Genomic DNA, 15569 nt, shown 5'->3' on the forward strand with positions numbered 1-15569 from the left:
AACTACTCGATCTCAGCAGGCTTCTAAGATTGAAAAAAGAATTAATTAAATAAATAATTTGATAATGACATCACTGTGAATGCCAGGTGCACTGTATCCAGATGGTACATCTGGTAAGAACAAGAGAGATGATGCCGTGGCTCCGGGTGAAAGCTACAAATACAGGTGGAAGGTGAAAGAAGAATTTGCCCCCATGCAAAACGACTCCAAATGCCTTACCTGGATCTACCACTCACATGTAGATGCACCTAAAGACATTGCAACTGGCCTTATTGGTGTGCTGCTAACCTGCAAGAAGGGTAACTCACACACAGCATGCATGTTTGTGCAGATATACAACATACATAAGTGCACACACATGCACAAATTCACACTTGTATATGCTTACGCATGTGCAACCAAACACATTACCACTTATGCTATACAAATATTCAGCATGCTTTCTATGTCTTTTGTTCCTAGGTGCTCTGGACAGTTATGGACTTCGTTCTGATGTAGGTCATGAGTTTTTCCTTATGTTTAGCGTGGTGGATGAAAATCTTAGTTGGTATTTTGATGACAACATCAGGAACTGCTGCTCTGACACTGACAATCTGGATGCAGATGAGGAGTTTCATAAATCCAACCTCCTGCACTGTAAGCTGTCCAGGCAGTGGTCATTTGACAAATACATTTACTCAGTTTAGGCTGTTTGATTATTAATATTCTTGTTATTATAAATATATATTTGGATATGTCACATGTATTACTTTTATTATTATTACTTTTATTATTATTATTATTATTATTATCATTATGCGTTCTGTTATGTGCCCTAAGTGTCAGACAAATACACCCAAAGCACCTTTTGTCTAGGGGTGTAATGATACGCAAATTTCACATTATGATATGTATTGTCATTACAATACACTGCATTTTCAGTACAGAATTAGAAAAGAAATGTTAACATTTAGTTTTATAGTTATTTATTTTTTGGTAATTCCCAAAACATTTTTTTTGTAATTTGTGGAATAATGTAAACTGTAAGGCTACATCTGAATAATAACTGAATTGAGCATTACAGCTTTTACAATCTTACTTTACAACCTGATCTTGTGTTTCTATATAAAGTGTGGCTCTTACCTTCTGGCTAAAATGAGTTAGAGGGAATTTTCTAACGTGGTAAAATGTGATTTTCTAATCACTCCCAGCAAACTTCCACAGTCGAATAGAGGTGGATGCTACAACTGAATAGAGATGCAAACCAGTATCTATTAACATCACTACTGCGCAAGTTATCCCGGCTTTACACCAAATTACTTCAAGCAATTTCACTGTCGCAGACTGATTTCCAATGTTGAAATAAAACCATTAGAGTCTTGCTGCAGTGGCGTTGTGCTCACATCATCTTGATCATTTAGTAGGTGGTCTGGATGGCTGTCTTATGCCAGTCTTTTCTTGTCTTGATGCTGCAACAAAATCAACCATGTTTAATATTATGTACTTAGGGAGAGAGAGAGACAGTGCAATTAGTTAGTTCTTAACACCCGATCAACAGTGCTGAATCGCTGCATGTTTTGTTGATGTGTAAATCTTAATGTTAAATATAAAAAGTAACTACACATTTTACAGTCTTTGCCCATCATAATTGTAATCCACTGAGAAACCATTTCAAACAGCTTGGCTGATCAGCCATCAGTAGGCTAACTAAACCATTTTTTTCCAGTTCTGAGAGCTCTGCAGTGGAATTTTTAGGAAAATAATAGATTCCCAGTGTTATGTGTTTAATAGCATGAATTCTATCTATATTCTGTTCAGAGAGCGTAATGTCTTGCAACCTTCGTATCGAAATGAATATTACCATACGCATCGCTTTTGTCTTAGATTGTGTTCCGGCTGCTGCACTAATCGTGTAACATATATACATACATCATCTAAACCGCTTATCCTTCTGGGTCACTGGAGCTTATCCCAGCTGTCATTGGGCAGAAGGCAGGATACACCCTGGACAGGTCGCCAGTCCATCGCAGGGCAGACAGACAGACATACACATTCACACCTAGGGGCAATTTAGCATGTCCAATCAGCCTGACTGCATGTCTTTGGACTGTGGGAGGAAACCCACGCAGACACGGGGAGAACATGCAAACTCCACACAGAAACGACCCTGGTCGCCCGGCCGGGGATTGAACCCAGGCCATTCTTGCTGTGAGGCGACAGCGCTACCCACTGCACCACCATGCCGCCCTAATCGTGTAACAGTGACAAAAAAATATGTTTTCTCCAGACCTGAGCTCGTCACTGGGTATTATGGACCCATACTGAGTCTTATCCTTCAAGATCTTATAAACTTATTTTTACTCCAAGAACACTTGAAAACACTGTTATTTTTAAAATAACACAGTATTAGTGTGGGTATTTGAAGGTCAGGGATAATATAAATGGCGAGGATAACAAGTAACAAACATCAGCCATTAGCTTAACTATCTACTATATAGTCTCAGTTTCACTGTACTGTTTTAGCTTGCACATAATAATAATAATAATAATAATGCTCTTACTGGTAGCTGTAGTGTGTAATATTTAGTGTCCTTTCTCACCATGGCTTTTATGCATTTCAGTTTCTCTTTGTTTCTCTGTCTTCTTTCAGCAATAAATGGATTTGTTTACGGGAACTTGCCAGCATTAAATGTATGCGTTGGAAAGACTGTGTCTTGGCATCTTTTTGGAATTGGAAATGAAGTTGACATTCACTCTGCCTACTTCCATGGCCATACTCTACTTGATCGTGGTCATCGCACTGATGTGCTCAGTCTTTTTCCTGCCAGTTTTGTAACTGCAATAATGGTTCCCAAGACACCTGGGACGTGGATGCTTAGTTGCCAGGTCAACGATCACATGAGAGGTATCTCTTTGAAGTATATATAATATCTCATGAAATAGTTATTGCATAGCATTACATTTGCAATGAATGAAAATTTGCAGTAGCTCTTTATTTTAGGGTACGGTTAGTATTTAACAGATAAGTATGAAGTTCTAATAAGTAATTTTCTGGAACATACTTTGGACATACATCGTAACTATATAAACAGTGGCAAGTATGTATTTGTGTAGATTTTAGTTATACTTGGTGCACAGTATGCAAGCTCAGTATGTTAGTACAAAGTGAGAAATGTGAGTGTATATTTCATCTTCTGTTGATTCAGCATTTAAGTAAATACATGCATATGTGACAAAAAGTAATACAGAGTGGGTACATTCTAATACAACAACTCATTCCATATTATTTGGCATGTTTGCTTGTAAGTCTTCTTCTACTAACTCCCTATTTATCGTCATATCATCATCATGTGCAGAAACTATCCAGACATGCTACCAGGTGCATACTGGTAAGTTCTCTGTGATATAATAGAACCTCGACTGCAAAAATAAAGTGTAATTTTTCACATAGTAATTAGACAGTTACTGTCTCTTCTCTTATCACCATCATATGCAGAAATTAACCAGACAGGCTACCGGGTACATACTGGTAAATTCTCAGTAAGTTGATAAAAGCACAGTAAAGAAACAAATGTAGAGTAATGAGTCTGGGTGCCAGAGCTAACAGGCCAGTTATGCATCTTAAATCAGGTCTTTAGTTTTCTGCATATTTGCTCATTATGTTCTGTTCTGAACTCTGAACTGTTTGAATCTTTACAAAATTTTGTGTGCCTTTTGGATTTAGTAGCTCAATAGTTTGTTGAATTTGTGTATATTGTGTAGATATTGTCCATATTGAAAGTATAATTTTACTAGGTAGCTTGTATTATTGCAATACATTTCCATTTTTGCCTTAATCCTGTGAGTCGTTTTTGCTTCATTTCATATTTTACACTTCAATACACACACTGCTAGCCTTTTACCATTGTTTTTTAACATAGATCAGATCCATAACAGTATGTATGGTCATGAACACTATGTATAGTTGTGTTCTGCAAACAACAAATACTGTGTACAAAGTCACACTTTACTTTGCAGTCATGTTTCCATAAAATTACAGAGAACTTACCAGTAAATGTACCGAGTAATATGGAATTACTATACTGGAGTATATACTGGAGCTACTTACTGAGTACTCAGTGGTAGGTACCTTACCATTTTACACCTTTGATCACCGGTACCTGTAATCTGTTATTGTTTATCACACAGGCATGTATTTCCAGAAGCTGTTTAGGAGTATTTGCCGTTACCAAGTAACTTCTTAGCACTAAAACTGAAATATACCTTGTATTACTTGCATTATTAACTCTGTACATATATATTAAACTAATTAAATTAAATTAAAGTATGCACCAAGTATTTATTGCTTGTAAAGACCACCTGCGTTCCAATAAATTCTCCAAAAGTACTGCTGTACATACTTGCCATGTGCTGTGTACTTGCAAAGTATGTATGAAAAAATTACTTGTAAGTACTACAAATGTACCTATTAACACTGGTTACTTAGCGTACTGTAAAATAAACTACTATTCAGTGGTGACTGCAATATGTTACTATTTTTTGGTGAAGCTTTATTGTTATTATTATTATTATTATTATTATTATTATTATTATAACAGTACCATGACTGAAGGTTGATCATACATTTTAAAGACATTATGTGTACTTGTGTTTAAGTGGCTCAGGTCTTATTTGTTTAACTTTGTTTGATGTACATCAGAACCAAAATGCTCTATCATGCTTTTTATGTCTTTCAAAATCGCTGCTACCACCACAATGAGCAGCAGGTATGCAGGCGTTCTATCAGGTTTCTCTTTGTGGGAGTAACACTACACCCAAAGCACCCTCTGGCCATGAGAGACATTACTACATCGCTGCAGAGGAACATCTTTGGGACTATGCTCCCTCAGGGAAAAACTTATTAACCGATAAACCATTGAATGTAACAAACAGGTAAATATATACATGCAAGTTTATACACATGCATTCGTACTGTACGTACAAGCAAAAACAAACATACAGATGTATGTAATTTCCACCATAGCCAAATTATTTATTTTTTATTTTTTAAGTAAAAAGAAGTACTACTTCTGCAGCAAAGTATTTTAAAAAGATATAATTTTGGCAAATGTTAATCTACAGGTACTTTATATTTGATGAACTTAGAAAAATAGAAAGCATAAAATAGTAATTATCACATGTGCAGTAGTTTAGACTCCCTACTAGGTCAGTACTTAGTAACGTCTTTTCTGGTAGATATCACAGCTTGCAAATGCTTTGTGTAGCTAGCTAGGAGTATTCTTTTCTTCTTCTTTTAGGAAGTTCCACCCACTTTTCCTCGCGAAACACTTTTAGTTCTTTGACCTTCGGTCCTCTTGTGTGCATAGCCATGACATTAAATTTAAAAGACTGTGAGGGCCATTCCAAGATCTTCAGCTTTCATTTCTTGAAGTAGCTCACGGTGGATTTTGAGCTCTGTTTTGGATCTGTCTTGTTATAGAGGACAGCCTGTTTTCAGTTTCAGTTTCTTGACTGACTGTATCATATTTGCTTCCAGAATATGATACTTGTTATTTAATGGAATACATTCTTTTTGGCAAGGTGTTCTTTTTATCAAATATTGCTCCTTTTCTCACTAAACATATTCTTGTGATCAAAATGTTCCATTCATCCATTCAACCATTCATCAATCCATGGCACTTATTTCCAAAATGCCCCTGGCTTATCTAGATGTGGGTTAGCATACTTCAGATGTTGATTTTTGTGATGAGGTTGCAGGTAAGGTTTCCTTCTGATGACTCATACATGCAGATGCATTGAAGAAGAGCTGCATAGAACAGTGCTTTACCACTCAGCTAAACCTCCCTTTGCTGTCATATGGTTGTTTTGCTTTGCCTTTCTGGCCAGCATACAAGCAGTTATATCCAAGACTTTACTTGGTCTTTCAGATCTTTCCTTGACTTTCATAGTTTCCTTTTAACTGCCATTTCTTAATGACATTTTGAACAGTGAAAACTGCAAACTGGAAGCACTTTCATGTCTTTTTACAGCCTTCCCTGCTTTGTAGACATTAGTTAGCTTAAGTTTCAGATACTTAGCCAGCTGCTTAGAGTTTTTGCTGCAGATTGTGTTTGCTTTTTTCACAACATGTAATTTGCCAGGGGTGCAAAAACATTTCCATACAACTGTAAATAAGTGCACTTTTAGAACACAGCATAACTCTTAGGCAAACACTTGAGAGTTGATATTTCTCTCTTTGCAGTGACTCCGAACAATTCTTTACTAATAAGGGGGGTAAGCTGGGTGGAAGGTACTGGAAGGCCAGATATGTTCGGTATAATGACAACACGTTTAAAAACAAGCTATCGCAACACGGCTCAGAACAACACCTTGGCATTTTGGGTAAGCTTTCTTTAAATATATACAGTTAATGGTATAGCTATTTTATTTAATATTATTTATACGCACTTGATCTACGTCCCATGCCTTCCTCATAATAAAAAGGCAGTGGAAAGTGAGTGTTAGACCACTAATAGGCTGTTATTTATTAGATTATATACATAAAAATGTCTTAGTTTATATAACCTATCAATGACCCAGTGTATCTGGCCTAATTGGCAGAAGTTCTCTTTTGTTTATAAAAGATTATGAGTGATTCAGCAGATGAAATAAGCCTACTCTGTGAAAACTGTCACAGTGGCCACAGAAAGGTTGTGTTCACTCATGATCAATAAATATCAGTTATTTCCCTGTGTCTGTGTGTGCATGTTTGTTTTTGTGGGATTTGTTTCCTGATATAATTTCTGCCCTCCACAGGTCCAGTCATCAGGGCAGAATCTGGAGATGTCATTGTGGTAACATTTAAAAATATGGCTAAACGTGCCTTCAGTATGCAGCCTCATGGCCTACATTATGATAAAGCTTATGAAGGAGCAACATATCAGGATGGTGAGGCTGACACACACACACATACACTTGTATTACTACCTTTAAACAGGTTTTCCATTGAACTGTGTGTTATTTTGGCTAAATACTGTCTAATCTTAACCTCAGTAATGAAATCTTTTGACCATTTTACTTTTTCAAATAAAAGTATCATGTTACATACATGCACATAAACAAATATACACTTCCTGCTTACTTTCATTAATGCTGTTGTATGCAGTAATGTGCAAAAGTCAGAAAACATCCTTCCAGCCAAAACAACCATTAAGTAAAAGCTATTTATTTTTTATACATTTAACAGAAATTTATACAGAAGCCTCAACCACTAAATGTAATAAATGTATAATGCCTTTATTATAGCTTGTATTCTTTTTGGGAGATTTGCTTTCAGTTTTTCAAAGAAATCAGCAGTTCAGTCTTAGAAGTCTTAGAATCTTTTTCTGCTTGTCACAATCCCAGTAATCCCAAAAACATTCAATGATGTTCAGCGTTGGGCTCTGGGGTGGCTGTGAACCCTAGCAGCTTCTGTGTTTGATTTGCAGTTTTTTTTTGTCTACTTCTGTTTTCTCAGTACCACAACTTCTTGACAACTACACATCCTTTCAAACCCATAGTGTTGAGTTGTGTTCTCACAATGGAAGAACCGAAACATCTCTTAGGCTTGTTTTCATATGTAGTTTTCACATCTAGTCCACAACAGAGTTTGGGGTTTTGTGACTTTATATCTTTTTTCTTTGGTTTAGTTAGTTTCAGACAGCAACTGCTGAAGGGCATCAAATTACATATGTGGGTCTATCTGTATCACGATCAAAGCAATTATAATAAACCTTAGCAGATATCCATATTATTGGTTTGTGAATTAGAATTTAATTAATCAGGTAACACCTTTAATGGGCCTTACAAATGAAGACTATAAGTGCTGTTTTTCTGATGGTGACTGTTTTGGTGGTGGTTTTGATGGTTGTATTGCATGATCAATTTCTCAATATCTTTAAAACATTTTTTAGCTCCTGTTATGGAAACTCCTTTTTTCCCTTATTTTCTTTTGAGTTTTCCCTTTTTTATCAAAGTGGATTGTCTAATAGCTAAACTCCTCCAAAACATCTCCTGAAAAATAAATAACTTGTACTTAATGGCTGGACAATGGAAAATTGGAATTGGAAATTAATAGAAGGGTGGTCTCTTGCACAGTACTTTAACAGGTAGACTTTTGCACACTACTTTAGATCTCTCATCAATCAGACTTCTCTCATCAGTAAAACCTTAAATTCTGAATGCCGCATTGGACAACTCTACCTTTGTTCGCTTTAGGTTCTCAGAAAGATGGGGCCAGTGTGGCTCCAGGCCAGACATTCATCTATCGCTGGATTGTGACAGAAGGTCCCTCACTCAGTGATCCACCCTGCTTGTCATATTTGTATTACTCTGGGACTGATCCTGTCAAGGATACCAACTCTGGCTTGGTGGGACCCTTACAAGTGTGCAAAAAAGGAGTTCTGGATGAGAGTGGTCGACAGGTAACCCCTTTTTCTCCTCCACACTCACAACGAAAGACAGTCCAGTTTATTATCACAATGCAGCATTACATAATGACCCCCATAGAGCACACTGGAGGCAACAGTACTAATATGGTCAAATTTTAGGTTCTAGTAAGAATTGTACCTGCTGCAGTTAGAGCTTGCTTGTTTTGTCACATATAGAACATCCATACAGTAGATGCAAAAGACTTTTTCTAACATAATATATATATATATATATATATATATATATATATATATATATATATTATTATTATAAATTAACATTTTATTGAAAGTTTAAATACAAAATAAAGAGACAAAAAGAAATTGATTGAAGAACCATCAACACTTTGACTTACAAAACAGAAAAAAAGAGAACCACCAAACTGGCATTACCTCAAGGTACAAAGTTACAGCCTGTTTATAATACTGAATTACTAGGTTGACCTTTAAGTTACAGATAGCCAGTTGGAGAAAGGGCCCCACATAAGCATATATTGATCAAACCTTTTCAGTAGAACTTGTGTTACTCTCATAAGCAGCCATTGTTGTAGACCATTCTTAATTCTTCGGGGGGCGAATGTCTCTTCCTCCAGTGTCTTTGTAGAATCAGTTGTTATCTCTGTAAAAGAGAAGTCAAAGTCCTGAAGTTCAGTGGTTTAACCTAAAATAGAAAGTTAGGCAGATATTTGAAACTTTTTGTTTAGAACTTCAAACACAACCTCTTGAATTTTATTCAAGTGCTGTAAGTGCTGGACATGACCATAGAATATGTAGAATGAAGTTGCTGTTTCAATCACATCTCCAGCAGGAATCTGCTGGTATTAGATTCTATTTAAATGGTTGTTCTGGTTTTCAGTGCCATCTGTGTATTATTTTTAGTTAAATGAGTCTATTACCCATTTCTTTCTACATTGTATTAATGTTATTCGAACATACCTCCACAGCTAGGTCCCCTGTCCACTGTTTCTTCACCGTGAGCAAAGGGTCACACAATCGTTCTTTCAGTAAGAGATAACTCTTGGGAGTGATGCTGCGACATGATAATGATCTAATCAGTAGTTCTTCCATTGGGCTGCCAATGGGGCAGAATATGAGGCTTCCTAACTATTTAGACAGGGTACTTCGCATTTGGACATACCTCCAGAACTGATTATGTGGAAATTTACATTGTCAATTTGTCACTTGGTTGAAGCGTAGGAAAATAGCTTAGTATTGCTATCAAATGCCTAACATAAGGAATCCCTGCTGTATGCCTTAGTGACCAATTAACATTTTTGGCATCATTATTCCACAGAGATGCTTGGGGGACTTGAAAAAGTCCTGATGATCAGTTCTATGCATTTTATACCACCCTGATTTAGTGTTGGCTGGTCTTTTTGTAGCCATGTTCTCCTATAATTTATGTTAATAGCCCGATAGTAACATTTAAAATCAGTAAGAGAAAATCCCCCTTTCTTTGTATATGCTTGCCGTTTCTTTTTGCCTAAACAGTGTTGTGAGTTGCCCTAAAGAAAATCTGGAATAAGAGTATCTATATATATTTTATGTAATAAATCATAGGTGCATTCATTATTTTGATGGAATGTGTTTTCCCCCAAAGTAAAAGATGAATTTTGGTCCACCTACCAAAATTTTCTTTGAGGGCGGCATGGTGGCGCAGTGAGTAGCGCTGTCGCCTCACATCAAGAAGGGCCTGGGTTTGGTTCCATGGCTGGGAAACCAGGGTCCTTTTTGTGTGGAGTTTGCATGTTCTCCCTATTTGCATTAGACATTGGCAGTGTTTTTTCCATTTGAATGGAGAAAAATGAACATCCTCTCTCTTTCTCACCCTCTCAGAAAATAAGGTGTAAGTTTTGGCATTTTTACAAGTTTTTCAAGTTGACTTTTGCCATTTTTTCGCTGGACCAATTTACAGTTAAATATTTTGTCTCCTTCTGTCCCCATGTGCTACCATGGCTCATTTTTACTTCTCTCCCAGTTCTTTTTATTCTTTTATTGTTTAATGGCTGACGATAGCCTGTCTTAACTTTCACACTGCAAACCGAACCATGGTTCAGCTTGATCCAGACCGAGGCCACCTCTTTTGGTTGAATCAAATTTTGGTCCTTGCTACTTTGGCTAATAAAAAGGACATTTGAATTAGAGATTAGATTTTAATCTTTTTGCTAAATTTACTCAACTGACATCTGCTTGTCTCTCTGTGACATTTCTACAAACAAATGTCTGACATCTGGCCTTTGTGCGTACATGTGTGTGTGTCTAGCATTCAGGGTCAGAGGTGCAAAAGGAGTTTTTCCTGCTCTTCTCAGTGATGGATGAGAATGAAAGCTGGTATCTGAACCAGAACATTGAACAGTTTGGAAGCATTGAGAAAGACAGAAATGATGAAGGATTTCAGGAGAGCAATAAAATGCACTGTAAGTACTATTAATGTGTATATTTGCTTCACTGTGAATACACAGCTTAATGTGTAAATGTCTTGTGTGTGTTCCCTCTTAGCGGTGAATGGTTTCATGTATGGGAACCTTCCTGGGCTGGATTTGTGTGAAGGGGACCATGTTGTGTGGCACACGTTGGGCTTGGGCACAGAGGTGGATCTCCATGGTGTTTATTTCCAGGGCAATACATTTCAGCGGGATGGCACCACACGTGATACACTCAGTCTGTTCCCTCACACTAGTGTCACAGTTTCAATGATACCCGACAATGATGGTAAGTGGCTGCCTTGATGTTATGAAAAAAGTAGATGTTTTTCAATATGCTGCTGAAATGTTCACTGAAAGATTTTGCTAATTAGTGGTCACCAACCCTGGTCCTGGGGAGCTACCTTCATGTGGAGTCTAGTTCCAACAACAGTCTGCCACACTTGCTCCAGCTTATTAACTTCTTCAGAAGTTCTTGGTTGGCTGGATTAGATGCATTAGTGTTATTTATGGGTAGGGGGGCATATTAGATGCAGGATGGAACTAAACTCTGCAGGAAAGTAGATCTCCAGGAGGAGGGTTGGTGACTTCTGATCTAAATCATACAGAAGCCCTGAAGGGTAAGATAAGAAAAGAGTTCAAGTCCAAAGAGTCCCACTTTTACAGCAGAAGATGTATTTTGAAGTATTTAACACTTATTTATACCAATTTCATCAGGCTCTGAAAATTCTTTGGGAAAAAAAAAAACAAGAAGAATGGCCTTCTCAGCTGCCATAGTTGCTTCCCAGCTGCCATGCTGTTCAACACACCACTGTTTTGCTATGTTTTCTTGGGGATGAATGCAGACTAGGTGAAAAAATAGGTAACTGACTAACAATTAGTGTGCTAAGATTTTTTTTCCACCTTACCCACTTAGCTTCTCAGGATTTTTTTTTACCTCGTCCCTGGAGAAAACTATGGAGCCCCGGAGGGGATGGAGGTAAAAAAAAAATTATTTCGAGCGAATGGTTTTTTTTATTCGTGGTCACGATTTCTTAAATTGTTCCCTCGTTGTCTTTTAAACGTTCACACGTTTTCTTTACTTCATGGGTACATTATTTTTTATTTGTGATCACGATTTTCTAATTTGTTCTCTCGTTTTCTTTTAATCGTTGTCATGTTTCATTTTTAATGGAATGCGCGTTGTTTATTTTTTTTTATTCGTGCGCAAAATCAATGTAGTAGATGCAGGTCGTGTTATTTGTCCTGTGCAGAAGTAACTAACAGCTCCCTGACACTGTCTGACGGCTTTTGACATGTTAGAATGACGTGATGATGGACAGAGATGCTCATCAGGTCTGATTTTGATTTGGGGCGTTATGAGGAAACTGCAGCTCCTCTTCACAGCAAATGGCCCACAGATTCATCAGTGCAGCTGCAGTTTGAAGGTGAAATAAAGGAAGACATTAAACACAATCTTCACTAAACTGCACTTTCTAATGATTATATTTAACAGAGATATAGACGCAGCGCGTTCACTCAGCGCTGTTTCTGCTCCCGGGACAAGCTGTGGTGTTAGAGATCATCACACAATTACAGGAAGAAATGATCAGCGTCAACGTTTCAACAAACTCAAATTAAACACAAACAGAAATGTTCATGTGGAATGATGTCAAATGGCAAGAGAGTTTAATAGATCTATTGATTAGATATAGATATGTTAATGTGAGGATGTTGAATCACTGATCATTTCTTCTTGTAATTGTGTGATGGTCTCTAACACCGCAGCTTGACGTGGGAGCAGAAACACCGAGGGCTGTTTGCTGTGAAGAGGAGCTGCAGTTTCCTCATAACCCCCAAATCAAAATCAGACCTGATTAGCATCTCTGTTCATTATCTCATCAATCTAAAACATCAAAACCCATCAGACAGTCTCAGGGAGCTGTTATCAAAATACAAACAACGTGCATTCAGTTAAAAATGAAACATGACCATGGTTTAAAAAAAACCGAGAGAGCAAATTAGAAAATTGTGATCATGAATGAAAAAAAAAAGGTACCCACGAAGTAAAGAAAATGTGCGCGCGATTAAAAGAAAACGAGGGAATGATTTAGGAAATCGTGACCATAAATAAAAGAAAACGTGTGTACGAACTGCAAAACGTTCACTCTAGTTAATTATTTTTTCTACCTCCATCCCCTCCAGGGCTCCATAGAAAACAGCCACTCCTTGCTGGTGAAAGCTGGCGTAATTTTTTTCCATTGCTGCATGAACAAAGCATGCAAAGTGTTTTTTAAAATGGAAACGGTGGTGTGTTGAAAACCGCAGCAGCTGAGGCGTCCTGAGGAGTCTGATAAAAAATGAATTTAAATATGTGAATAAAAGTAATTATACAAACAACTATATTATAAAGTTGATGTTTTCAAAAACATGACAAAGAGTGTTTGTGGAAGTGTACACATAGCTTATTCTTTTAAAAAACTACAATAAAAATACAAACATGTCTTCTAATGTCCTCAGTAGTACTTTGCTAGAGGATTTTTTTAGAACCCATTGTGTGCACTGCCTTTTTGATAGGGCAGGGTTTATATACACGTCTCTGATTGGGCAAAACCTCTGATACACCCATCAAACAAGAGAAAACTTACATCAAAGCCTGTTGCACACTTTTTCGCACCATTTGGATTAAACATGTTCAACTCGGAAACCATAGCAAAACAGTACACAGGGTTTTGAGATTGAAAGTGCCTCAGGTGAAAAAAATTAGGGAGCTTTCTGGCTAACAATGAACATGCTAATGCTAAGAATGTTTTTTCACCTGGTCCTGAAATAGCATGCAAATCGTTAGCCATTTAGTTTTCCAGTGTTTTTTTTTTCACCTGTTCTTTAATGGGTAAGGGAACAATAGAGTTAATTTTGTGCCAAACTTTTCAACTAAAATAATAAATAAGAATTAAGTCAATTTAACTTTTTTTTCTAAAAGTTTATTACTGATTTTGGTATAAATGTAATATTTATATTGCCAGCCTTTGCTATCGTTGTCTGCTTCTGGAATATTTCTTTTGCTTCTGACATTTGGCACATTTTCACAAGGTGGGTCTTAAAAGAGGGTGTTCACCTGCAGTATCTACTGGTCAACTGATTTAGAATGACAGGTCTTCTGGCACTAAACCATGGCCACTCTGTGACATGGGAATCACACAATTGGGGTCCTGTACCGTGTGTATAAACATATATTTTGGAAATGAGTATAGAAATATATTGGGTAAATGTATTTGTTCAACAAACCTGTACCACTGTTTACGTTTGCAGCTGCTAGCGCTGACTAGCCTAGCATTGCTTGCTGAAGGGCTAACTAGGTGAGCTTTGCAGCTGTTTAAATCAGTGTTTTTAGCTTTTCCTTCAGAGACAAGATTGAAAAAAATACTTAGCATTAGCATGCTAGTTGTCAACCAGTTATCTCCCCAAGTTTTTTGTTTCACCAAGCTAATTGTTTGCCAGTACTTTTTTCATATATTATCTGTCTGGAGCACCTCTAGACTAGAATGTGAAAAAGCTTGTTTAGGTTTTCTTTCACATGGAGTGGTTCATGCAAAATTTTTTTTTTAAGTTTTGAACTTTTTTTTTTTTGTGCTCTCAGTCGTGGCCATACATCTATGCGTCCATCTTGGAGCAGTCAAGACACATAAACAAATGCTCATGTATGCATATACAGGTTTTCATGATTAAATTGCCCATAATTTGCTTATAATCCATAGACATTTTTGCATGTTTCTGATTGTTTAAACATACGATGTACATGGCATTATATTTGTAATGCACCTCTGTTTTCAAAAGACAGCTGCACAAGACCTGTCAAAATTTAAATAAGGAAGCTAATACAGCCATAAGACATGCCTGAGTGAATTAATATTTAGATTTACATTTATCTGATGCTTACATGCAGTGATGGGATCTCTCTGGAACAGAGAGACAGTAGATCAAATGTTTATGATCTAGGTTTTAAAAAACTGAGCATTAATGTTAATCTAGCTGTCTTAAAAATGCACACAAATTGTAAATACAAGCGTGTTTACACTCCAGTGATAGAGCTTGATAAGAGTGTTAAAGAAAATGATCACAAAATGCAATGCAGATTTCTGTATTTTGACAATTTGCTTACATCTGTGTACCAATTGAGTGCTATAACTAAACGAAAATAAACTAAAAATACATAAAAAAGGTGTTCAGGTTGCACACATTGCTGTCAGTTGATACTATTTCTATTTCATAACTGTGAATATGCTGGTTACCTGTCTGGAGCAGCACAAAAAAAATTTGGTGTGCACCTGATGTTAAAAAACACCAGCAACACTGCTGTGTCTGATCCACTCGTACCAGCATAACACACACTAACACACCACCACCATGTCAGACTTACTGCAGTGCTGAGAATGATCCACCAAATAGTACCTGCTCTGTGAGGGTGCATGGGGGTACTGACCACTGAAGAACAGGGTAAAAGGGGGCTAACAAAGTATACAGAGAAACAGATAGACTACAGTCTGTAATTGTAGCTTATAATAAATGCTTATGAGCGTAGAAACAAGGAGGTGGTCATAATGTTATGCCTGACTGGGGGGTGTGTGTATATATATATATATATATCGCTGTTGTTGGAACAAAACCTCATATCATTTCTGTCGATTTTCAGTTTTTGACATAATTTGAAAATTTCTGTTGCCCTTTACATTGTGTTTAA

The 15569-nt window shown here is 37.0% G+C and overlaps 1 protein-coding gene across 1 annotated transcript in view; it reads left to right on the forward strand.

The window, feature by feature from the left end:
* The window catches only part of hephl1a (hephaestin-like 1a), a 42808-nt gene that overhangs the window by 9895 nt on the left and 17344 nt on the right, over positions 1-15569 (forward strand). The window contains exons 3-11 of the mRNA XM_036562389.1: positions 87-299; positions 463-636; positions 2630-2884; positions 4743-4911; positions 6221-6360; positions 6775-6906; positions 8215-8420; positions 10690-10843; positions 10926-11138. Coding sequence (XP_036418282.1) covers positions 87-299; positions 463-636; positions 2630-2884; positions 4743-4911; positions 6221-6360; positions 6775-6906; positions 8215-8420; positions 10690-10843; positions 10926-11138 — 1656 coding nt within the window. The remainder of the gene's footprint in view (positions 1-86; positions 300-462; positions 637-2629; positions 2885-4742; positions 4912-6220; positions 6361-6774; positions 6907-8214; positions 8421-10689; positions 10844-10925; positions 11139-15569) is intronic.

Source organism: Colossoma macropomum, unplaced genomic scaffold (assembly GCF_904425465.1).
Source record: "Colossoma macropomum unplaced genomic scaffold, Colossoma_macropomum, whole genome shotgun sequence".
Classification (NCBI taxonomy): domain Eukaryota; kingdom Metazoa; phylum Chordata; class Actinopteri; order Characiformes; family Serrasalmidae; genus Colossoma; species Colossoma macropomum.